The sequence below is a fragment of the Sabethes cyaneus genome, chromosome 2, assembly GCF_943734655.1.
Source record: "Sabethes cyaneus chromosome 2, idSabCyanKW18_F2, whole genome shotgun sequence".
Taxonomy (NCBI): domain Eukaryota; kingdom Metazoa; phylum Arthropoda; class Insecta; order Diptera; family Culicidae; genus Sabethes; species Sabethes cyaneus.
This window is the reverse complement of record NC_071354.1, coordinates 72,531,043-72,558,561: the sequence shown is the minus strand read 5'-3', so window position 1 is coordinate 72,558,561 and position 27,519 is coordinate 72,531,043. Positions and strand designations below refer to the sequence as shown.

The following is a 27,519-nucleotide window of genomic DNA, read 5'->3' as shown; positions in this document are numbered from 1 at the left end:
AATTCATGCCTCCAAAAACACTCACATGCCAAATATGGTTCCATTTAATTAATTAGTTTTTGAGTTATGAGGAAATTTGTATTTCATTTGTATAGGAGCCCCCCTCCTAAAGAAGGGAGGGGTCTCAATTCACCATAGAAAAAAATCTTGTCTCCAAAAACACCCACATGTAAAATGTTGTTCCATTTGCTTGGATAATTCTCGAGTTATGCAGAAATTTATGTTTCATTTGTATGGGAGCAACCCCTCTTAGTGGGAGGAGGGGTCTCTAACCATCATAAGAACCTTCCTTGGCCCCAAAAGCCACTATATGCAAATTTTCACGCCGATCGGTTCAGTAGTTTTCGATTCTATAAGGAACATTCGGGCAAACAGACAGAAATCCATTTTTATAGGTATAGATTTGTATGGGAGCCCCCCCTCTTAGTGAAAGGAGGGATCTCTAACCATCATAAGAACCTTCCCTGGCACCAAAAACCCTTACATGCAAGTTTTCATTCCGATCGGTTCAATAGTTTTCGATTCTATAAGGAACATAGAGCAGACAGAAATCCATTTTTATAGGTATAGATTTGTATGGGAGCCCCCCCTCTTAGTGGGGGAGGGTTCTTTTGCAATCGAGAGAACCTTCCGTAGCCTCGAAAGGAACCTTTGTTATACGGTATAATTTGCTATTTGAGGTAGAAATCGACACGTCTTTGGAACATAATTAATCTATTGGTTAACATTGCGTTGTGCGTTGGTTTACATAAAATTTTTGGAAACTGAATAGGTTGACAAAATTTGAACAAAATAGGAACACTTATAAATTTTGATAGATCCTATTTTCATTGAATTGATGAGTAAGTATAAGTAAGTTAGTGCAAGCAAAAGTAAGTTCTAAGAAGAAATATTATTCTTTAACATATACATTGCGTAGTAAAGGTCTATTTTATTTGATTCACATCAATATAGTTTTCATGAATAAAATTCATCAATTTTTATTAACCTTCGGTTACTCACGCTGTTTTATTTTATACAACATGTGTAGGTTTTTAAATGCCATATTGTTTGTTAAGTTACAAATCGTTGTTTAACTAACGTATATTCTTCAATAAACTTGTCATGAGCAAAATGTCAGAAATATACAATGCATAAATACTTTAAATTGTTTGGAAAATAGATCAGAATAAACCGGCATCACTAATACGAAGCAAGCAGCATGTGCGGTGTACCACAATTGATCCCAAATGGAATTTTCTCTCGTTTCTTCATATGGAAAAATGGTGTCTGTATGCAGCAAAGCCACCAGCGAATGTAAAATGTTTAAATTGTATCCATCTGTTGGTGGTCGAGTAATTCGGGGTTAAAATTAGGGTATTTTTAATAATCAAAGTTCGACAGTTCCTAAACAAGCAAACATGGAGGTATACTATATTCAGAAAAGTTGTGTATTTTTACTCTTTATACGATTTTGTAATACATGAAAAAGTCATGCAACAATTACAAACAGAGCTAAAATAGCAAAACTGATTTTACAAATAAATATAGATTTCAATAGATACAATAAATAAGATTTCGCTGTCTTCGCTGAAGAGATAGAAGGTTACAGTCTTCAGCAAAATTTCTTGTAATAATATGGTCTAAAACTTTGCAGAACACATCAATGTGTTATATTGAAACTGAAGAAAAATAATTTTTTTATTTCACTTTTAGGGGGATTGATCAAAATTTTAATTTTATCAGACGATAGAGCTTTTAATTTCAACACACTCTTCCAAAGGTTCGATAAACCTAAAACCAAGTTTTCCTAGTCAAAACTCTAGTGCGCACGTTTTTTTGGTTTTGGGCTATTGTGCGCGCGAGTAACCGTGTTACAAAGGTTGGCGCGAGTGTTCAAGGGTTAATATCTTTTGACCGGCAAAACCAATTCTTATGAAATTTTGCATATATATTCGTAGTGTCAAAACCTCATCATTAAAATAAAATCATTATAAATTATTGTTAATTTTGGTGTGTTGTTCACGATTGCTCATAACTCTTAAATTAAACGTCCAATAAAAAAACAAATCAATAGTGATCTATTCGGCTATATTACCTTTCAAATGAAAGTAATAGCGCGTAAATCGGTTTGGCCATCTCTGAGAAACAGGCGTTCATTTGAACCTTGTGAAAACAGGTTTCTAAGGGCTAACTTTTAAACTGATTGTTTGTTTTCAATAAAACTTGGTAAAAAGTTTGGCAATAGCTACAGCTTTGATTTGGTACTAAGAGCGATGAAATCGATTGTGTAGTTCCGGAGAAAATCGTGTCACGTAATTTTCACATTTTTGCTTATAACTTTTAAACGAAAAGTCGGACCACGAAACAATTCAATAGTGATATACTAGGCAATAATACCTTTCAAACAAAAGTAAAACCGATATAAAAATCCAAGTTTTATCCATCTAATTTTATCCAAGGCGATAGAAAACCCAAGTATCACCCACACACACATACATACATACACACACACAGATATTGCTCAGTTTGTCGAACCCTATCGACTGGTATATGTGACTCGGCCCTCCGGGCCTCGGATCAATTTCGTGTTTTTCGACCAATTCCTAAACCTTTGTTTGTTATATAGTATAACAAAGGTAAAAACCCGAATCAATCCACCTAGCGGCGTGACCTAGCCTTTCTAATGCCACAATAATCATTATTTAATTTCTCAGAAATATCTATAATTAACTTGACTAGGGTAAACGCACCATTAGTGGTGGTAGTACCAGTAGTGGTGGAAACTCGAATTATTCCATTATTTTTGCAGAATTTTGTACAAGTTAGATACTAATCAAATAATACTGTTATTGGTAGTTCGATACTTATCAAACTTGTACCAAAATATGCAAAAATAATGGCATAATTCAAGTTTCCACCACTACTGGTACTACCACCACTAATGGTGCGTCTACCCTATATTTTTAAATATCCATTCCATATTCCTCAAAATCCTTATTTGCTAGTAAAATTCACAACGTATTGCGTAGAATAATTACATTTTCTTTCCTTGGATGTGTAAATACTTGTAAGCGTCGTTTATGTTACTTGATGAACACCATATTTAGTTTTATAATATTTACGTGATTTATAGAAAAATAATGTAAACACAAAAGATAATTTTTGCAGATTTGAATGAATATATAGAGAAAATTAGAAATTAACCCTCTTACGGATCTTCAGACGGCCTTAACTTTCGGGCTTGAGAGCCACATACGAAACTTGTTTTGAATTGATAATATGAAGTATGTGTTCATAGTTCAAAAGTTAGCATCTTTGAAAAACAAGAGTTCAGAAAAATTATTATTATACTTCGCTTTTGAAGAAAAAGGATATCTATAACAAAATGATTAATCTCAAAATTTTACTATTAGTTTGCTTGGCTTCAATTTTGCAATATATCTGAATTAGAAAAAATAACTGAATAGAGCATTAGATATGAAAAAGAGAAATTGAACTTTTCTTAGCTGGCGCTCCTTCAGATAATTATTTTTGCATGAAAATCAAAACTTAAGCTTCTTTTGAATGTACTTTCATGAAAAGATAGTCATTAGCTTGATCACATCGTTCTTACAATGTTAGAGGGTTAGGAAAACAAGATGAGGTGAAAAAATAGTGCAAAAGCTGCGCCATAAACATGCTTGAGAATGGGAAATATGATCGATATGATTTCCAGTGCTTGTTATATTTTATTTATTTATTAAAACATGATACATGATATAAGACATCTGTCCTTTAAAATGTCACTAACGAAACAAATCTTACAAAATTACTACCGTGCAACGTTTACTTCCTATTTTTCATATAACATTTCTAAGCTCTAGTATCTATTGATTGAAATATTCATGCGCTGAGATTGAAAAGATTGAGATTGATGAAAAGATTGATTGAAATGATTGATGCGCAAAATTTGTTTGCAAGTATCAACTCACTAGTATTTTAATCCTATACACCACTATACCTACATGCTTAAATTAACTGCTTTTCTTCGCTTTTTGCTTTTCTTGTACAATTGTGAGTAACAGCAAGTGAAGAAAATGACAATTGAAATCTGAAATCAAAGAAAAGAAACTTTTCGATTGAAACCCACTATTTAATATTTATTTGCAACAGATACGTAGTTCGCCTACGACGTGCAGGCTTCATCAGTGTCTTATTTCAAAGCGTATACGTATCTGTCGCGAATGCATGTTAAGGTGATACGGTACTGAATCTAACGGTACCAACATGACCGGAAAAAGGCCTCTTTGTGAGGATATAGGATATAGGATATCCGGCCATGTTGGATACAGTTCCGTTTCACCTTAAATAGTGGAATTTAGTCGGTAAAAGTTTTTTCTTTTCTTTAATTTCAGAGTTCGTATTCCACTAAGAGGCTTCAAAAACTTCAGACAATTGACATGTTTCTCACTTGTCTTGAATTTTAATGCAAATTGTCATCACATACACATACATACATACATACATACATACATACATACATACATACATACATACATACATACATACATACATACATACATACATACATACATACATACATACATACATTGAATACAATCAACATTTGATTAATATGTTTTGATTTCACACGTTTCAACGGTTTAAAACATGGTGCTTAAGAGTTAAAGTTTGAATAACTTTTGAATGAACCGTCCGATTTTAAATAACTCGGTTTCGTTGGATAGATCTCAGCAGTAATTTTCAAATAATAATAAAATGTGTGATGATTTTCATTGAATTAATGTTTATATGTTACAAAAATATGTTTTAAATACTATTTTTTCACATTTCTTTATGTAACTTTCAAACTACAAGTCCAATCGTCATGAAATTTGGAAGTTAAGGGTTTGCAAGGCTCCTCTTTTATATGCAATCAACTTTGTTCAAATCGGTTAAGGGACCTATGAGATAATTAAGTCCCATATTTTTCATATTTTTATACATAACTTTTGAACTAAAAGTCCGATCAGTATGAAATTCAATAGCGACCAATGGGACACCTAGACCTTTCATTTGACACTAAGAACATAAAAATCGGTCCAGCCATCTCCGAGAAAAGTGAGTGAGATTAAAAGCGTTACATACACACACACACACACACACACACACACACACACACACACACACACACACACACACACACACACACACACACACACACACACACACACACACACACACACACACACACACACACACACACACACACACACACACACACACACACACACACACACACACACACACACACACACACACACACACACACACACACACACACACACACACACACACACACACTCACACACACACACACACACACACAGAAAATGCTCAGTTTTCGAAACTGAGTCGAGTGGTATATGACATTCGGTCCGCAGGAGCTTCTTTCCATTTCCGGTTTTCCAAGTGATTTCTATACCTTTATACTATATATTTATATAGTAGAAAGGCAAAAATGTGTTTGAGTATTTAAAATATTTATAACTTGATTCTCGTAAGTCCTACAATTTTGGTATGTTCAGTAACTTTACGTAATTTTACAGGACAAAGAAATTTTCTGTAGACACAACATTTCTGAAGTCATTATTTCAAAAGTTATAGGAATAAAAATACAACTACTTAAAATTTACGAAAAGTTGCGAAATTTTATAACAAACAATGTTGCTGAAGACAATAAAGTGTGCGACTGTGCGACGCAGCTTAGCCAACGGCATTCAGGCTGTAGACGAGAACCTGTCCTGGCGACATCTCTAATTTCATCCCTTTGTTCTGCCGGATCGGCAGACACTTAGAAAGACGTTTAAGCCGTTTGCTTTATATTATGCCTTCCGCACGTCCATTCCATATCGACCCTATTGTTCATTATGCCTATAGTCCATTATGCATAACATCCATTATGCTTTACATCCATTATGCTTAACATCCATTATGCCTAACGTCCTTATGTCTAAAGGGGTACACTCGAATTGGACAGTCATATAGAACCCAAGCAACAATGTGAGTTTTATTGTACTCTTATGGCGGTTTTCATGACCAATTTTGGTCTTAAATGCCATCGTAAGAGTGTATTAAAACCTTAATTGTTACTTGGGAATATTCATGCTAAGGGTAAGCGTCCATTTGAATCAGCCTGTTGCCACAAAATTAATAGCAGCTAGTACGCTATGCCGATTCCGCACTGTTTTCACTCACAACATAAAGCCATAAATCATACTAATTCAAGTCCCCGGTTTCAAAGAAAAATGAAATTTTCATTCCTGTACTACTAGGCGGTATTTATCTGAACATAATAGAAACAAAAACAACAAACGATGCCTTTATATTAATTTATGTTTATAATCATACGAAATATTTTCGATTACTGTCAAAAAAGGTTAATGTTGGTCGTCCAAATAAAACAGATTTATTTCGCAAAATCAATATATGAATGTGGAACCTAAAAAATAATCCTGGAATTCCTAGCAATCACAAATATTGTTGATGCAGCCATAAAAACAGTTATTCGCTATTGAATGCGGTACAAAATAGTCCTTCGCCTATGTCTCCCCACCCTCGGTCTCGGCTTCACCACCACATAATACGTACCGTTCAGAACCAACATCATCATCCAACGCCCAGAGCGCCCGTTCAAGCCAGCACCAAATGTTGCCGCCAGCATGTTTGCTCACCGAAGATAGAAAACATCACTCTTTGAAATAACCGCACCACATATGGGGCCCTTGTTTTTGCACAATTTATATAAAATAGAAAAATAAATATTTTAGCTCCACTCAAAATCCCAGCCCGAACACTGCTGGTGGTAGTGGCAGGGAAAGAGGCCCCTGCGGGGCAGTATTCAGCGGTCCACCATCACCTTCTCAAAATAAGCGAACCAAAATTGAAACAAGGCAAAACTTCGACGGGTGGATGCTATCACGGACATCGCGCCCTCCCGATGTTGTTTTTTGTATTTATATTTGCTATCTGGTCAAACTAGGCTCGTAGGTGGCTCTGCTGCTGGAAGTGAAACGGTACAGTGAGGGTTATCCTAAATAACGGGCTCAAAAAACTCCCCTGGCTTTGCCTGACCATAAAACACAAATAGATTTCCCCGCTCGTCTGTCACACATTTTTGTTATTTCCGATAGCAAACCCCATTCGTAGGGGTCCAAAAATTCGGGCCTTATTTTTCCTCGCCATTGGGGTGGAGGTGGAGAGTTACGGGTCCAGTGTTTGTACAGTTCAATTTCGGTTGAATGGTTTCGTATCACAAAACCTGTGCGAACACTCACACATTTAGTAGTCATGCCGAGAGGAAAACGGACGCCTTACCGCGCGGACCCGCACATTTCAAACACTTTTCCCTGCAACGAACGTACGTAGTTGGTTTGTTTCCTTTGCAAGCATGCATGTTCACACGCACTGGACGCACACCGAACACAAACACCCACACATACACATTTATATATATTTAAATAATTTGGACGCTACCTGAAAGCGGCGAAAGCTCGCTCAACCGAGAGACAAGAGGACACACCGTTAAATTAAAATTTAAATGCTCTAGTTGATGGGAAAATTGAAATGTTATGAAAACATTTTCGAAACGCGCGAAACCGGGGGATAGATTTTCTGTTGGTGATTTTTTTTTCGGCATCGCCATCAAGCGGCTCTGCCGCCGGGACGTGAATTGCTTCCAGCTCCAGCCTAGTGCAGGCTCGGCTGATGATAAATAAACTGTTATTTTGTTCGTAATTTTCCAATAATTAGGATTGCATACGAAACGTTTGGAGAAGTTTTAACAAGGTAATGAAATGTTTGAGTGTATCACCGCTTACATATGATGGGCAATCGCTTTACGATACAATTGCTTGGTTGCAGGAGGAAAATGCACGAGAAAATGAAACTTAAATTTGGAGAAAAATTTGCCCTGATTGCTAGCGGTTTAATTTTTCTTTGGAGATACTCAAAGTTACGGTTTCACCAGAATAGAGCAAACGATGTTTCAGAATATCGATTCGTTGTTAGTAACCTAGCACAAACATAACTTGTATTATTAATATTTTTAAAACGGTGGTTCTACAATTGATGAAGGGACGGTAGGGAAAAGCAATGAAAATTTTTGGAATGGAGGGGAAAGAGCGGAAAGATGGGGGGGGGATTATTGGTAGCAGTCATTATGACTCCTACCGTTTGTCCAATGCTGGAAGGTGCATGGGTTGAACCAATCTATAATCTGAGATTATAACCGGATCCGAACTTACAACACCCGCTAGGGCATGTGGCTCACTAGTACCCATGTACCTTTGAACCACAGAGATGCTGGACAAAAGGAGACTGCACAACCCCCTTATTAAGGTAGCGACGTATCTGATTGGGTTATTTTTAGACACAAATTGCGCCTCTTCCTCCGTCTACTTATAGAAACCACCGACCGAAAAGCTCTAATCTAACCCCCCCCCCCCCCCATTGATGCTTAATCGCATTTCAAGATCAAGACTAAAAAAATACGAGGTTGGTTCATAACTTGTATGTTATTTTTTTAATATTGGAACTATTTTTTTGTTGTAAAATTCGGAAACATTCAGTTTATGCTGTTCATCAAAATATATACTGATATGTAAAACAATTTCACATTTGAATCGAAAAATTCACATTCCACCGATTTGCTATTAGCAATGGAAAAAGGGAAAAACTAAACAATGAATAAAACAAGCCCGCCAATACGGGGAATACAACAAAACGAGTGGAAACTGTTGTTGTGCTGTTGCTTCCCACGATGCTGTCCAAATGCTATCCCCAGTCGCGTTTATATCCGTGGGGTCCTTTGCCAAATGTTGAAACCGGACTTAGAGAGTTTTACCGCTTTTTATGCGTTTATTCATTATTTTCATCGAACCGGCTGTTATTTTTTTGTACGCTTTTTTATCCTACCGTAACTTTTTTGTGGGATACGTGGGTGGAATGCGCTCGCCTACGTTCGGAAGCAATGAGAGCAGATTGACAACAACAAAAAAAAAACCGAAACCCGGTGGGAAAATGAATTCAATTAAACAGCTGAATTTTCCGTTTTGGGGAAAATCGACAAACAATTAACAGTGATGATTCGACGCACACCACGCAGGAGCCCAAATGCCTAAAATTACAGCTCTTAACCACAAGGCTAATTGCGGCTTGGAGCGCGAAAGTTCATGCTTCAGGTATTGCTGGCTTGGGAGGTAGTGGTAATTGGGTCAAATGCGTCATCGCGATGGATTGGGCGTTGAGTTGACATTTATTAGGCTGACATTTTTCGTCGGGGATAAGGCAGTTAGCTTCAAGTGCAGCGCGCGGTTCCATCGAACCCATTTCACCTTCACATTTAGAATGAAACTAACATGATAACGTTAATGATACATATAGGATACATGATTTGGCTTCAAGCAAGACATGTGTGTAGATAAGTATTCTCTATAAATGTTCATCTAGTACTTAGTCTAGCAAAATATTACGTACAATCCAATCCGTTTGCCATCGAATGGAAACGTAGAATAATCTACCTTCCGGTTCGGAAAGGATCCCCGAAACAGGGAAACACCCACCGAAGAATAATGATAATTATTTCAAAACGTGCTTCCAGTACAATTTATCGTCTTAGCACTATCTCACGTTTTACACACGCCACCGTCGTCGTCGGCACCATGATGATCGTCGGATGGTGAAAGCTGCTGCTACTTTGGGTGGAGGTTCGAGACGACACACAGGCGGGGTAGGAGATTCAATTGGCCAGAGGCCACCAAACCACCATGTCATCGCTCATGGACGTCGTATGCTGGGCACCCGGCGCGTACTGCTCTGGAAGGTACCTGCTGTTACCGGACGGTAATGGATTGGCACAACCGAGATAGGGGTCACCCCGAAAAGGTCTACACAATTGATGATGCTGCTGCTGCTGCCGCTGTACGTCCTTCGCAGTGGCAGTGCGAGTGGCACTGGATGCGGACAGGATCAGTCCATTCCTCTTGCTTATTGTACGCTGCGGCCGGCGGCCACCCACGGGGGATGTGTCGCAAAGCTTGAGTGGAATTTGCTATCTCGGTCGCTGCAGCTGCTGGTGGGTAAATAATGGTAAATTGTAGTATCCTGCGGGGTTGGTCACAGCTACACGCGGTCGAACTGGACACATCCGTCGCCCGGTCCCGGTGCCGGTGCCGGAGCCGGTCGCGTTACACTCACTGCACTCACTGTTGGCGAACGTCGTCGTAGCTCCAGTTGTCATCGTCCTTGTCGTCGTTACTGCCCTGCACGCTTCCACCATGGCGAGGGTCGTGGCGGCTGAAGATGTTTTTAATGATGAACGGTGGGATAGGTGCTGATGTGTTGATTTAGCACTCCTGTTTTATCCTACACGAGACACGGTGTCAATGTATTTTTGGTTTTATTTCAACAGTGCGTTGAGGTCTTTAGATGTTGTTGTAAAGATTTAATAAAAAAATATGACAGATTTACTACTTTTGCAGCGTAATTTTCGAAAGAGATAAAATTGCAAATTCAACCCATTTCTTTACAATGAAGCTATTATCAATAATTTGCTTAATAATTTCATTCGACTCCAGGTCTTAATAAAATATGATTAGTGACTGGAAAAAGCAATCTTGCGTTGTAGAGGTTCGTCCACCGCTCTTAATCCAAGAAATACGTATTGAAATTCTATGTAAAGACATCAAAAGAAGGAATTTCATGAACAACGGCCCATATAAGTATAAATACCCTATTTTTAATAACATCTTTTGCGAAATTTTTGGTGATCTTGTAAAATCAATATTACTACAATCGCGTTTTCCGAAGTGTACTACAGGCAATGAAAAATCAACAGCCACCTAGGTTTTTATTGTACTAATTTTGCTTTATTTCATCGCATTTCCCGCGACTGACGTCCACTAGCGAATATTGCGCTTCGGTGCTTAAAATTATGGTGGCCCAACCATAACTACACAAGTGGCCCGACCTGTACAATAAGCGCTTTTGTAGCATTTCCCCTTACCCTACACAAACACCTAACTGGATGGGATTTTTCAATAGCCTTCGTGTAGAGCACAACACACTTAATAAATTTTCAATATTCATCCCGATAATTGCATTTCATGAATCATTTCTTGAAGAAAAGTTAACTGCACCTGGAAAACTTTTTTTGTACTGATTCAATCAGTGAATTCAGTACGTGTGTTTTGAATACACGATTGAAACTCACTATATTGTGAAAAGTTAGCTGTCACAGTAAGAAGTTTTACAATGGTTGTACATAGGAATCACGAGTTACTAAAACTGAAAATATCGTGGTGGCCCGTCCATAACAGTGGCCCGACGATAACGACATTACCCTACTTTTACTTACAATTTGCGGCAAAACATCGTCCGCTCACACGGCTTGTCTGTCGCTATATGTCGATTAGCGGTAAATGCTATTTGGTTTGCATTAATTGCCATCCTCTCAGCCAAATTTTGAAAGAATCGTTTGATCGTTTCAAAGTTTGCTCATGCAATTTAAAACAACTTTCATGTCAGTTCCAAAATGATTATAAATCGAAACTGGTATTGATGTTTTATTAAAATATGCCCATCATTTCAGCAGTATTGAGTTGTATTGGGACTATCTGGAAATATTCCAGAATAAATTGCCTCTTGGGGAAACGGACATTTTGTGACCTAAACCAAAATAAATCATCATCATATAATCACACTAAAACTCAACCCGAATGAATGCAAAAGCGACTACCTCGGTCATGTTGGTTATATCTGAACATGTCCCGGGTACCCCCGCAAACCCATAGGCAAGTGGCCAGCTTCGAACGTGAACAAAAACGTGTCGTGCGACAGCTTGAATTACACTAGAAACATGAAACCTAGATCAATGGAAGCCAAATCTGCTAGCTAGGGTCACGTTGGTCATATCTGGACATATGCGGGGGACTCCAGGAAACCCTACGGAAGTACAGTTACACAATATGGTATATTTTCATAATAAAATCATTTCCGGAAATGGCCATTGTTGCCCCTGCGGACTTAATTTGGCACACGCGGATATATTTTAGAATCCTATGATAAGTTTTTGCTCACGTTCGAAACTAATCACTGCCTTCAGGGTTCCCGGTGTCCCTCGAACGTGTCCAAATATGACCAACGTGACCTTAAATAATAAATATTTTTCCATTGAATTAGGTTTTAAATTCTTCTATTTTAAAATGTCGCACGATGAGCCTTTGTTTATGTCCGTAACTGGCCGCTTGCCTGAGGGTTCCAAGAAGTCTCCGGAACATGCCCAGATATAACCAACGTGGCCCTGTATAGCCCTATGTGTGTGTACGAATGGTTAGACTGGAATGATCGAAACTAGATGTGAGATTATCTAATACAGTTCGGACTCGATTAACCGGGGATTCGATTATCCGAGACTCAATTTCGGGTGAAAAAAAAACATTCATTTTAAATAATTTATTTGAAACACAAATGTCATAGTTTTCACGTTCGATAATGATTCTAGCATGACAAACACTGATTCACTTCCACAAAGGTATAAAATTCCTTTTTTATATATTTTTATCAGCAACTAGCTGACCCGACAAACTTCGTATTGCCACAAATTAACCTGTGTTGTACATAAATCATGAATTTCGGATGATCTTTGTCACAATCTCGAGTTTTGCAAGTTTCTGAGGAGTTCAACCTTAGATGATTCATTTTGGCAGTTACGTAACTATGAAAGCATCCTAGGTAACCAATAAGCATCACCAATGCTATTCAAATGTAGGCCAATAAGCATTTAAGTCGCCTTAAATGCTACTTAAATGCTATTTTGGCAAGATATACAGCTACTTTAATGATAACCTTTTTATAGTGCTGACAATGCTAATTTACAGCTAATTACCGACACAAAGCATTTGAAAACAATTTTGGATGCCAATTTACAACACCTATGTAGTTAAAAAGCTAATATACAACAACGTGCAGTATAAAATGCCAGATACGCTGATTTGCTGCTTATGTTAATGCTTATTAGTTACCTGAAATGGTAGTTTAATATACAAATTTGCAATTTTTCCTCATAGTAAAGTAGAAAACAACTACCCTGTCCCCTCATTGCATAGCCAGAAAGCGGATAGTAATATTCGCCATGATTGTACAACACACGCTATGTCCGAAGGAACATATTATTTAACTTTGATGCACCTCAGATTTTTCTTCACAAGCTGTTAATATTGATCAAAACAATGAATTTAAAAAAGGTCTTAAAATATTCTATCTTGGGTTTTTTGAAAAATTCAATTTTTAAGTTTATATAGGGGTCATTTCCTCTCAAGTGATATTACCCGTTGTAATCGACCACCTCCGATTTCAACCAAATTTGGCATAATTGCTCATTTCAACCTCACATTCAATTTCCCAAAGTTTTGTACGGATTGATCAATCCCCCTTGCAGTACCGCTTCTCTATTTTTCTGAGATTTTCGAAAAAACTTATTTTTCACTGCATGTCACTGCAAGGGGGATTGATCAATCCGTACAAAACTTTGGGAAATTGAATGTGAGGTTGAAATGAGCAATTATGCCAAATTTGGTTGAAATCGGAGGTGGTCGATTACAACGGGTAATATCACTTGAGAGGAAATGGCCCCTATATAAACTTAAAAATTGAATTTTTCAAAAACCCCAAGATAGAATATTTTAAGACCTTTTTTTAATTCATTGTTTTGATCAATACTAACAGCCTGTGAAGAAAAATCTGAGGAGCATCAAAGTTAAATAATATGTGCCTTCGGACATAGCGTGCAACATTTCGCCGAATATAATTTTGCGAAAAACCTTAAACGGAAAACTTTTTTGTGGAAAGTACCATTTCGCGATCCTCTCCTTACTCGCTGTCGCTCGTTCCAGGAAACCCAGGTAGACATAGGAAAACAAATAAACCTAGCCAGTAGTGATTTCTGCGGGGAATTGCCTCCCCCGAATTTCTCGAGATTGATTCGTTTTTGAGTTTCGCAAAAATTTCTGTTTTATTTGTATGAGAGTCCATATGCCCCTACCACAGGGGAAGTTGCCGTTACTAAACTGACGATACCAAACGGGAAGTCAACCAATTAATGTGCTCTAAACTAAATGGGATAAACTCAATTCGATTCTGTGAATTTTTTGACACAAAATTATTAGATTTTTAGGTTTTGTTTTCTCAAAGCCTTGCATAGCATAGTCCAATAAGTGCAAAAAATAGGGGAAAATGAGCAAAATGAGGTACTTCTCGATGACAAACAGGAAAGGGGTAGGCACCACGCGATTCTCCGGAAAATTTTACATAAGATCACTTATATTTTATCATATCATATTCAATTGATGCAATAGCCTAAATTTATGCAATATACTGCTCATTCTCAACATACAGATGAAATGAACTCAGCAGTGCCAACCTGAAAACAACTATTCGAGTGAATCACTTGCGTTCATGTTCGTGTTATTCTCTACATTCATTTATTCTCCATAATAGTGAATGAAAACAAATGTGAATCATTTATTTACTTTAAACTGCCGACAACGGTTACCGAAATTACAATAAACGTAAACATTGCTCCGAAGCCTAAATTAATTTCCTTCAGCCAGGTTTTGGTTGATTTTAAAAAGCAGGCAGTTTAAAAATCTAAACTTTGAGATCTAAAATATCAGTTAGGAGCAAGAAAATTGACTGACAGGCTAGTCGATCAATCATTCGGCAATGCAATTCATGAATGAATTGTTTTGGAGGGTAGAAAACTAAGATAGAGAAATATTGTCAGCAGCTCAGTAGTCATGGGCTGATAGATAAAAGAATACTACCAGGGGTAAAACTGTATGCGCTGAATGCGGCGTATTTCAACTATCGCTGAATAATCTATCTTCGCAAACTTTCAATGTCCCGACAAGTGTGCCCCAGGGAAGTATGATAGGATCCATTATGTATAACATATAGCAATCACGTCCGACCCTCCTAGTGAGTACCATTTTATCGCAATCGTTGGGGGCCCCGGCCAAGGCACAGCGGGCATGCGCCACACTTTGTGTATAAAATTTACCCCCTCTAGTGCTCAAGATGTTTCTTAGTTTTCATGAATTTTTTAAATTTCGCATGAAATAAATGTCTCAACTTAACGTAATAATTCAAACTTTGCAGTTGGATGTGTAGAATAAACTAAATGAGTGGTATAAGTGATGTCCGAAATTTTCAATTCAATTACCGATTAATCGGTGAGCGTTTTCTGCACTAATCGATTAATTCAACTATTCGTACTAGTGATGTTCGATTAAAAATATTCGAATATTTGCTTGATTAATTCCATTAATCGAACGATTATGAACGATTGATGAGCTTTATTCGGGTATTATTCGTGCTCATTGAACTATTAGATTAATTCAACTGCCCGTGCTGGCAGTGTTCGATTAAAAATTATTCGAATATTTCTTGTGTTATTCGATTAGTTGAATTAATCGAACGATTAAGGATAAGATATAAGTGGATATTAATATATAAACACGCAGTGTCAAGGATTTATAGGCATTTAAAAAGAAATATCTCCAACATCTCCAAAAATTCCACAAGGTGTAACGAGGAAACATGAAGATTTTAATTTAAAATCCATCTTACAGTTCAATTTCATGTAAGCTTCAAGTCAAAATTGGTCTAAAATTAAGTTCATTTTCGAATCCAATATTACCTAAAATCCAGGTCCAATTTTATATTCAATTTTAAAAATTTTAAGTCTAATTTAATTCCAACTCCAAGTTTAAATTAATTCCTTTTTCCAGTTCAATACCATGTCTAACTTAAAGACCTATTTAAGTCTAATTTCAAGTCGAGTTTAAAGTTCAATGTTAAGTTCCATCTTAAGTTTAATTTAAAGTCCATCTTCCTTTTTAATTTTAAGTATAGCTTCAAGGCTAAATTTGTCCAAACTTAAGTCCAATTTCGAACCAATTTTAACAATAATGTTACGTTTAATTTCCAATCTAATTTTAAGTAAAATTTAATGTTTGATTTCATGACCGATTTTAAATCTATATTCAAGACCTATTTAAATCTTATTTCAAGTCCTATTTCATGTCTCAATTTGAGTCCAATTTCAAGTTCAATTCAAAGCTCAATTTGCAGTTTAATTTTGAGGTCGGGTTTCAAGTCTAATTTAAGTCTAATTTCATGTTCATACCAATTTCAAGTCGAAATTCAAGTTTAACATTAGCTCCATTGTCATGTTCAAGGTAAAGTCCGAATTCAAGCTCAAATTTCAATCCAAATTCTTTTCTAATATTAAGCTCAATTTCAAGTCTATTTATATGTAAACACGCTAAGTCACGTGTCCTGCTGAGTCACGTGTTCCCTTAGAATTTAGTTTAAAAACCCTCGTGGTGTAATCTAAAAGCCCAGATCTTTTAATCTAATCCGCAGGTACTTTTGAGATAATGCAATTGATTGCGTAATAATAGATCCGTTATCCTACAATTACTTGATTTTTCTAGGTCAAAACATGCTTCTGAAAAGTCAGTATCCTATCTTAGACTTTTGTCTGGGCACCCCAGTGGTCATAATTCATGGCGCTGGACGCACCATACGGAGTGTCAGAGAGGTGACAGATTGTTTCCCATGTCGCCTTCAAAGTGCTCTTCCAAATCAACTTCCGTCTACTCTCGCAAAACATAAACAGATCTGTGCGAAGCTCAGGCCGGCTTCATTGAACGACGGTCAATCATGAACCAAATCTTTACACTGCGACAGATTCTCCAAAAAGGCAGAGAATACAGAGCCCCACGCACCATCTGTTCAACGATTTCAAAGCTACGTATGATACCATCGACCGCAAAAAGCTATAGAAGGCTACGATACTGCTGTTAGCATATTTTACAGATCCGTATCCGGATTCTTGTATCCGCTAATGACATGGTTGGTGATGGCTGAAGAGCTAAATCCTGAGTTAGAGAAGATTATTATAAAGGTATATATGTCCTAAACCGCCTCTCCAGTGTCCACGAGCTATAAGACTGGTCTAACAAGCCAGTTGTCGAATGTCGGTAGCATAACTAGTGCTATTGGTATTGGTAGCAGTACTTGCTTTGTACTATTGTAATAGAGTTAAGCGATTAAGTTATTATTTCATATGATTCATAGTTCATAGTTAGAAGATGTGAAGATATATTGTTGTTCCACCAATATTAAATATATTTTATAGCTGTGCTTCATTATGTCTCATGAAATTTAAACTTCAAACGTCGCACTTTTGCATCGCCCTATCTTCAATTGCTCGCTTTTGTTTGAAGCCTAACAAAGGCATAAATGTAAATTTTGGATGCTGTCAACAAGATATTAAAATTAAAAACAAAATACTTTCGAATCAAATCAATTAAATAATTTCGATCAATTATTCTTCATTGAATTATATTGAATTCTGAGGCAGTATTGATTGTCAAAGGTGTATCCTTGTTGCAGCCCTTCGAAAGTCTACGTAAAGAGAAGCATCGTGCATTGAAAGTGTATGACAAACTTTACAATAGTGTATAGTGAACGTAGTAAATGCGACACGCTAAACGACGACAGGAATGCCATCAAGGAGTTCTTACCAACGCAAAGAGCAACGCGAGAAAATGGTAAAAATTGGCAGTACTCTCCACCAGGTTCATAGAGTCTGTGTGGCTGTACACTGTTCTGGAATGATAAAGTTTGAAATATGTGGTCCCGTATTTGTGTGAATGTATGTGTGCGTGTTTCGATATTCTAGCAAAAGTCGGGCTTATCTTTAGCGCAAGCTTTCTTCAGGCGTGCAGGGTCGGGAAACTGGAAGACAGGAAAATCAACCGAATTTAGAAAGGATGATATTTTTTCCCGTGCAACACCCAAACGGAGGACGACGACAGCGACTGTGTTTGGTTTCCTGCTGATATCGAAGAAAGATGGTCGGGTGAAAGTTCATGAATCAGCAAATGTTTGCAAATTCGCTATTAAGCTGGGTTGTGCGGGAAGAGATGCGGTGATGAAAGGAAGCGTATAACGGTGGTAAGTAGATATGATGGCATGGCACGGATCGGTAGGAAACCATTGCAGCAGCTCCAAAGGAAGTGGAAAGTAAAAGTTGGAGCGTGCTCGCGATTAATTTTGGCCAAACCAATTTGAGTTACCTTTAGCTCAGTGTAAAATAGAACACCTTTTAAGAAAAATTTGCTTAATATAAAGATTTTTAAAAGTATTTATTCCGTTTTATTTTCTTGTTAGTTTATAAAGTCGACAAATGTTCGACATTTACAAACTGTTTTAAAAACGCTCACGTAACTATTTTTAAAAATAATCGAAAACACAGTACGGATCGTGTCTCCTTTTCAGCTCCAGCCGGCAGCCCATTGCTGGAGCGGCAGATGGGTGCTGCATTTCCCACGATTTGAAACGTAAACAAAACTATTTATGCAAATTGTACGACTCATCCGGAGGCACGGTATCTGCTTCCCCGGCGCGCACCAGGCAAAATCAACTATAATTATTTGAATTACTCTTTGGCTGGCGGGCAGCTGGGTGGCAGACAGTAGACCGACCATTCCAGTGGCGGACATCAGCAGTGAGTTGTGATACAAATACGCTTTATACTATCGCGCTTCACATGCACAGGTTTTGATTTGCCCTCGGCAAGAAACTTTGCCAAATGTTAAACGGACCTCTGCTGGCTGCACCCGGTCTGCTTTACTCCACTTCGTCTGTTTGATTCAATTTTCAGCGATTTACTGTTACACTGGTGGGATCTGTAAATACGTCTGCTTCCGTACGAATCAATATTAGGGTGGCTCAGTTCAACTATCACCGTCTCTCATATGCTTTAGGAATCTTTTTTTATAAAAAAAATTTGTTTTGGGAAACGATAATTTAAAAATATTAAATTTAGCAAATGAAATATTCCAGCAAATAGTATAAATACTGCATATGCTTTTTGCTGCCCTATACTACTGTGCTTTCTGCTGGCTAGAGAACTGCTACCAGCCAGCCCAACAACGCCAACGGTAGCGAACAGCTGTTAATTTCGCGCGGGAAAATGTCGATCATGCAGCAGATGGTCTTCGGATGGTTGGCGATTGTGGCGTCATACTATTATTGACATAACGAGAAAATAAATTTAGCACTCGCCAACTATATCCTCAGCTATACACGGAGGTATTTGTATAGAAGCATATTTATAGATGGCGACGGTTACGATGGAAAATCGAGCAATAAACTTTGGAAGAACATGCTAGTTTCGTTCGGTAACATTGGTTTCCTGAGTTCTACCTTGCAACAAATGGATCCATATTTGTGTGGGAAAAATATTTAATCAACCGCCTATAAACATGGAAAATTAGTGTTTCCAAAATAGTGTCGAACAATTCAAACCAAATTCACCGTCAAATTTCGTAAACCTGCGGTACGCTCGATAATAGATTACGGTTCCCGAATTAAATATATTCCAACCTACACTGCACGGAAAAACAAACATAAACCTCCTCCCACAGCATGCCTCAACCGTCGCACGGTGTTGCACGCACGTTCGCTTAATTTAATGCAACCACGTTGTAATTACAATCTGCTAAAACATAACACTTAACACTTCCTCCCAAACGGTGCCGCGTTTGCCTGCTCGGTGCCATGCCCAATTTAACCGGTACCCATCGCCCTCATCACGAGAGTCACGAGAGCATCGTTGTCGCCGCTATCATTATCCGCATCCCGTAGGAGTTCACCGTCCTACGCCCACCAGATCATAGGGGAACACTCCGAGGAGGGAACGCTACTGACACCATGTGATTCGGCGTCAGTTTTGAAAAGCAATTAAACTGATCGTTTTGGGTTTTTAATGGCTGGGGATTTGTTTCTCAGTTTCAAATGCATTTGCAAGAAGTTATCAAAAATTTATATGGTGTGGTCAATGATACAAATGTTGAAATAAACAAAAGTTATTTTTGGGCGTCTTAGTAGAATCTCAAATATTAGCAAAGGATTTTTTTCCATTTGACCAAAAATCTCTTGCTTACACCAATGCTGATTTCCTGCTTCAAAATCATACCATGACCATCTCAGACCACAGCGTAAGATGGGCAGCCTCCCTGCCGAACATCCAAAGTAACATGGGCGACGACGGTTTAGAGGTCGGGGAGGAAGCGACGGTTACAAACGAGAAACTCATTAAGATCGCTAAATCCCTAAAAGTGAGCAACTCACCGGTGCCGGACGGAATCCCGAATTAAGCCATTAAATCGGCTATTTTTGAGGCTCCCGAATTATTCGGGATACTGATGATTCCCGGACATATGGAAACGACAGAACCTGGCCCTATTGCCGAAGCCGGGAAAACCTCCGGGTGTTCCCTCGTCATACAGGCCGATCTATTTGCTCGATACTGCCGGCAAACTGCTGGAGAGGATTATCTTTAACAGACTCGTCCAGTATACTGAGGGTACAAACGGTCTGTCAAGGTACCAATTCGGTTTCCGAAAAGGCAAAACTACGGTGGATACCATCTTGTCTGTTACTAAGATAGCCGAGGTGGTAATCCAGCGCAAAAGGACAGGTATCCGCTATTACGCAGTTGTCACGCTTGACGTGCGTTTAATAACGCTAGCTGGGACTCCATAGCCAACTCGCTTCGAAACGTCCTAGTGCCGGTGTCGCTGTACAGGATTCTGGAAAATTATTTTCAGAATCGTGTGCTTTGCTACAACACGGAGAACCGCAGGAGTTCCGCAAGGTTCCGTAATGGGCCCGGTGTTGTGGAACGTCATGTTTGACGAGGTGCTGAAGTTCCTAGTTGGGGTTGTGATTGTCGGATTTGCGGCCGACATCACCTTGGAAGTTCACGGTGAATCTATCAAAGAGGTTAAGTTGACGGCTGCCCACTCTATAAGCATTGTTGAAGATTGGATGCGCTCCAGGAGCTAACTAGAGCTAACGTATCATAAAACGGAGGTCAAGTCGGTCGCAAGTCGGTGCAGCAAGCAAAAATCAGCGTCGGGGACTGCACTATTTCGTCAACGTGGTCCTTAAAACTCCTGGGAGTCATGGTCGACGGCAAGCTCAAGTTCGGAAGCCACGTCGACTATGCCTGCAAGAAGGTTTCCACAGCTATTTGAGCATTGTCGCCTATGAGTCTAATAGCTCTGCGGTATATGGCAGCAAGCGAAGGCTATTAGCCAATGTGGTTCAGTCCATACTTAGGTATGGCGGGCCGGTGTGGTCATCGGTGTTAGGAACCAAAAGCTACCTAGGTAAGCTGGAAAGTACCTATCGTCTCATTTGCTTTAGAGTGGTGAGTGCGTATCGCACAATTTAACATGACGCAATCTGCGTCTTAGCGGGCATCATGCCTATTGGCATCGTCATCAGCGACTAAATGTCCGGGTGTGTCGACAGGCGCCATGGCGAAGCCAACTTCCACCTGGCACAGATTATATCAGGGCATGGTTGCTTTAGACAGTATCTGCACAAATTCGGGCATGCGGATTCCCCCGCGTGTCCCAAATGCGTGGATGTAGAGGAAACTGCAGAACATGCTTTCTTCATATACCTTCGTTTCGTAGACGCTAGAAGCAACATGATGGCAGTGAGCGGACAGGACACTACTCCGGCTAATTTAGTCCAAAGGATGTGTTCTAGCTCATATGTATGGGGAGCGGTCAATGCGGCTGCTACCCAGATTATACTTGAGCTACAAAACCGCTGGAAAGTCGATCAACGGTGAGTAAACAGCTTAACTACCATAGTCCAGTAGTTATCTAAAAGGGTGCGTTAAGCACAATAGCCCCTCCCTGAAGTAATACCGATGGTGATGGTGCCAGGGAGGATTGAGGCTGGAGACTCGAGTAGGGTTTTAGTGGGTCGGCATCTAGCCAACCCCAGACTACCTGTATTGTCTTCCCAGGTGTCTGATAGCAGATTTCCCTACTCGCAAAAAAAAAAAAAAATACAATACCATACCATATCATACCATTCCGGTCGATTAGATTTTTTCCCCGATTCTTTGTTTCTTAGGGTTCAAGTTGATATCTCAAACCTAGCCTTCTCTAGAAGCAAGAGAAGGGTGCGTTGCGTTTTCGCAACGTTGGGAGGAAATGGGTTGACAATCGGTTTTCATGTCAGTAAGTTACTATATTGATTTTACTAGATATTAAGATTGACTAATCGAATAGAGTAAGAGGGTAAAAGTGCGATTGAATGATTTATCAGTGCAGCTTCCGAGTGAATTATTTACATTGGCATGGAATTTGTTGAGCTTGAATTTATTGTATTTTGGAGGATGTAATGTGTTGAAAAATTGTAGCAGCGTTTTACATCACTGACATATCAGTTTTGAAAATGCGATGACAAGAATTTACAAAATATATTTAGCTTTTCCATTTGATTTGATCAAACCCTTTCAAGCGCCTAGCGGGGCAAAAGTGCGATGCTAACTTTCTGAAACTTATCGCAGATTGTAGATAATATGGTTTTGTCAGCTACTGCTAACAACTGCTGTAATAATTTCATGGATTCAAGTTTCAAATTTTTGTCCCACGGTATTCGCACTTTTGCCCCGCTAGTGGGGCAAAAATGCGATTCGGCACTTGATCACAAAGAAGAATTTATTTTGCATAACACTATTACTCCAGATTACACTAGTGCACAAAATAAAACAAAAAGCGTGAACTCAGTAAGCTGAAAGTGCTTTTTCATGCATGTGTTCATGTGTTTCATGATCCGAAAATGAGGTCAGAAAAATTTAAAGCAGGATAGTTTATGAGATATGCCCTAAAGATGAAATTTTGCTCGCAGAAAGAAAGTACATGTACATAAATACAAATTCCTCCGGGTGCGGTGCACCAATTTTAAATCTCTTTTTTCATATTAAAGATGAGAAAATTTGCTATCGATTAGTTGAACTTCACTTTTCTGTAAAATTAATAGTACTGTAGATATTTGAAAATTTGTTCACAAGAAAACAAAAAAGAACGCATTTTTTTGGAATAACTTCAACTGTATCAATTATTTTGGACAAGATTACCGCATTTTAAAAATTTCGTGTTATGTGAGTCTTAAAGTACCAGTTTTCGACCCCCAAGACCTAGTTTTCACCATTGCTGTACACCAGTATTCGCCACTCCCAAAAGCATCGTTTTTGGTCATTGGCGAATTTCAACGAACCGTTCCTGAGCACATCACAGGAACCAGTGAGGCAGTTATTTCTCAACGGTAATCCATTCCAGACCATAACAAGATGCAAACGATGCTTTTGGGAGTGGCGAAAACTAGTACCTTAACATGCATCACAAATTTTGCACTTACAACGACTTTTTCAAATATTTGGTCTTAATTTGTATACTGAAAACGAAGCAAAAATATCTCTGTTTAATGTAGACCAAACCCTTTAATTCGATATAGAGCTATATGGTAATGAATCTCGGTTTTCCTGTCTGCTTACTGAGTTCATAAATGCTGTTAATTAGTGTTATTCATAGTTTATGTGAAGATATCGAGATTATTGCATCAATATAAAATATAACTTATTGTTGTGCTTCTTTATAAAAACTGCTGACAACTTTAAACATCGCACTTTTACCCCGTCCTGCTTTGTATTTATTTTGTTAAAATATTTATTTTGTTGGTTTTCAAAAAATGCAACCTTTTGCTGGCAGGTTTTTTAGCCATTTATTCCAATATACACGATAAAATTTAATGCGCATATGCTGCACCATACGGAAACTAGTGAAAATTCGTTAAATGTATATTCTTTCTGATATGTTGTTACGGTCGCTGTAAATCAAATCGATCAGGATGATCTGACAGTAAAATTTTACCTTTACTGCTGACGGCTGTATATTTTCAAGTTGATAAAGCTGTGTGGGTAAAAAGCTTCATTAGATTACGGCGGTGGCCGTCAAGCAGCGCAAAGCGTAAACGGTTTAATTTCTGCTATCAGCAGAGTGTAATAAACCTACTTGATCATATGACCTGAGTTTTCAAGAGGTTATACAAACATTCTGAAGAGTGGGCCTCTTGGTCTACTTTGCCGATGACATGGATATTATCGGCAGAACATCTGTGGCGGTGGCTGAACAGTACACCAGACTAAAGCGCGAAGCAGAAAAGATTGGGTTAAAGGTAAATACGTCTAAAACAAAGTACATGCTGGCCAGCGGAACCGAGGCCGAACGACACCGCTTGGGCAGTAGTATATTGATCGACGGCGATGAGTTTGAGGTAGTCGATGAATTTGTCTACCTTGGCTCACTGGTAACGGCGGACAATGATACCAGCCGTGAGATTCGAAGGCGTATTATCAGCGGAAGTCGTGCTAACTATGGGCTCCACAAGCAATTGCGGTCGGCCAGACTAAGTCCCCGTATAAAGTGCACCCTGTACAAGACGCTTATTAGACCGGTTGTTCTCTACGGGCATGAAACATGGACAATGCTCGAGGAGGACCTGCGAGTGCTCGGAGTTTTCGAAAGACGAGTACTAAGAACGATCTTCGGCGGCGTACAGGAAAACGGAGTATGGAGGCGGAGGATGAACCATGAGCTCGCACAGCTCTATGGCGAACCCAGTATCCAGAAGGTGGCTAAAGCTGGACGGATACGACGGGCAGGGCAAGTTGCAAGAATGCCGGACAAATACCCTGCAAAGATGGTGTTCGTCTCAAATCCGGTAGGAACAAGACGGCCAGGAGCGCAGCGAGCAAGATGGTTAGACCAGGTGGAGCGAGATCTGGCGGGAAACGGAAAGTGACCAGTGAGCAATAAGAAGTAAGAAGTAAATGCAGTTTAGAACCACTCACGGCCAATCGGCTTCATACCCATTCGACTTCACGTTAATTATGTCTTGCGCCCATCATGGCTGCCGTCCATCTTGGATGCCGGACGACTGTACAGTGAAATCCGTTCTCTTCAAGAACCCCACCGGTACCAGGAATAGAGGGGCCCAACGTGCTAGTTGGCTCGACCAGATTGAAGCTGACTTGCGAGTGTCGAAACACGCAACGAATTGGCGACGAGTAGCCCAGGACCGAGTACAATGAAGAGGAATTCTTGATACGGCCAGAGCCACCCCTGCTCTTGGCTGGTAAAGTAAGCAAGTAAACCCGTCAGTGAGTAAATGCTCTCACAAAACAAAAGCTACTGCAAAAGCTACCTCAAACAATCTTACATTCATGCACAGTGGTCCAAAAGGGCGAAAAGCGGAACTTTTTCCCTACTGTCTTTTGCTTTCATTTTATTATTTATGGTCTTTAGCAATTTTGTTTGTATGAATATCCCCCTGAATCTAAAACTGTCAAAAGTTCGTCATCGCTTACTATAATGAAAATAAAAAAATAACTTTATTGTGTTAGGAAATATAAACATAGTTTCTTTGGCAAAGTTGTAAATATTGTAAAAACCAGCTACTTTGCTGAAGGAATAAAATTTCTATCTTTATCGGGTGCTGAACTATAGGGCATATTCTATTAAACTTCTTTAAAAATTGGCTTTTCATACTTAGTTTTTGTTAGTTGCATTTTACAAGTATATAATATTCTAGGCAATTATCGAAGCTCTCAAAATGCACGTTTTTGCAGAAGACCGCAAATCTCTTGGACCTTTACTTGCTGAGTTATCGCATATTCAAGCTTTAAATTTCCATAGCTTCACGAATTCATGGGGTAAAATGGGGCAAGCGGATTTATGAAATCAGCGCTTCATCTTAAAGCTTAAGTCGGGTACCATAAACTTGTATGGGTTCCGCTTGTCCCCAACCACCCAAATGAGAGTACGGCAAACATACGTTTTATGTGTTTCGCGTTCGCCAAAGGCTCGATGCACGTCCATTTTTTTGTGTTCGTAGATAGACACATGGTTTCTTCGGGAAAGTCATAGAAAATATAAAGGTTAACAACTTTGCTAAAAAAAATGACATTTTTGTCTCTATCGAGTGCAGAGCTATAGAGCATTTTCCTTGGAAATTCTTTAAAACTAAGTTTTTCATACTTAGCTTATGTTGGTTGCATTTTACAGGAATATATGGTTCTAGACGATTATTGAAGGACTCAAAATACACGTTTTTGCAGAAGATTGCAAATCTTTAGGACATTTCCTCACAAAGTTATCGTCCTGTAAAGTCTCTCCATAAAGAAGGCCAACGTTTTAAAGACGGTTATACCCAAGGCTATGCTTTTTGTGTGTCAAGTGAATTTCCATTTGATATTCGGATCAATTTGTGATCTTCAAGAAGGTTGTTCATCATAAAGTTACGCTGACATTTCTCATCAAAATATTATTCGGTGTAACAGTAGTTACTCTGACTGAACCAGTTCCATCGACAAGTGCCTCTCTAGTTTCTTCGAAAAATCAAACCCCCTAGCTATGTAATTATATTTGTCAAAACAGAGGGTAAGTTTTTGTTACGAAACCAAAACTTGTACCGTATTTAACGAATCATAAACTTCAAAACACGTTAATAATAATTGTAGTTAGTTGAAGAAAGGGTCACGAAAAGCTTGTTGCGTAATCAAATCAATATGTTAGTCTTTGAGTAGCGCTAATGGGTCTATGTACCATGCGCCTCCATTAATACAATCACAAGCACCTTACTTATAAAAGCTGATACCTTTAGATCATAATTAGCTTTTACTGGCTAGTACTAACTGCACAATCGTTCGTCTCAGTAAAATCTCAAATTAAATATTTTTTCTTTCTTGATTAGAAAAATCTATTTCTAAACCAACTTCTTAAGTTTCTTAAGACAGTAATAAACTTTCGGTTAAAACTACTATAAATAGGCACGCATACCTTAAACAAACACTGTTCCATTGAAATACTCATCAAAATGTTTTTCTTCTGACATAAAAATAAGCTTAGCACTTTAGAATGAGTTATTGTGGACGAAAATTTAATCTGTCTACTGAAAAACAGTCTCCATCTTTTCAATTAATCTATTACGGACATTATTATTACATAGCATCATTATATTCCATCTACTGTCAAATATTGACAAATTATGATTACCAAAGCATCACAAAATTGTGTTTATCAACCCCTAAACGCTGGTTACTTACCTTTGACTTTACGGGCGCTTGATTCATACGTATCCTTGTCGGGGATTTCCTCCTTGATTGCTTTTGCATCGAGCGCCATCTGTAGAACAAAGTGAAAAAAATAAACTTTCATTACCATACACTGTCAGTTGTTCGCGTGGCAGCAGAAAAAAAATTATAAAAATTGATTAATTCCTCAACTGCAAGTTCTCCCACGGTTTCCATCCGAAAACAAAACCGGACCCAAGTGAAAACAACAGAACGGCAGAAAAAGTTTCTCATCCCGATCGCCCACTGCCTCGCGCACCGCCACCGTTCGTTGCCATTCCCGTGTTCCACCCCGCTGCCGCCGACGCCGTCGCCACAATCCGAACCGATTAAATTGACATTCAACCCCTTTTTGCAATTAGAAAACCTGTCAGCGACACGTTTCGTCATGATATCAGCAGCAGCGGCAAAACGCGTCCGCCAAA

The 27,519-nt window shown here is 38.7% G+C and overlaps 1 protein-coding gene across 3 annotated transcripts in view; it reads right to left on the bottom strand.

Annotated features, from left to right (window-relative positions):
• Nucleotides 1-27,519, bottom strand: part of LOC128735104 (protein CBFA2T2) — a 179,707-nt gene that overhangs the window by 63,995 nt on the left and 88,193 nt on the right. For all 3 annotated transcript variants that reach the window (XM_053829594.1, XM_053829593.1, XM_053829595.1), the window contains one exon: nt 27,068-27,146. In XM_053829594.1, the coding sequence (XP_053685569.1) occupies nt 27,068-27,146 (79 nt within the window). The remainder of the gene's footprint in view (nt 1-27,067; nt 27,147-27,519) is intronic.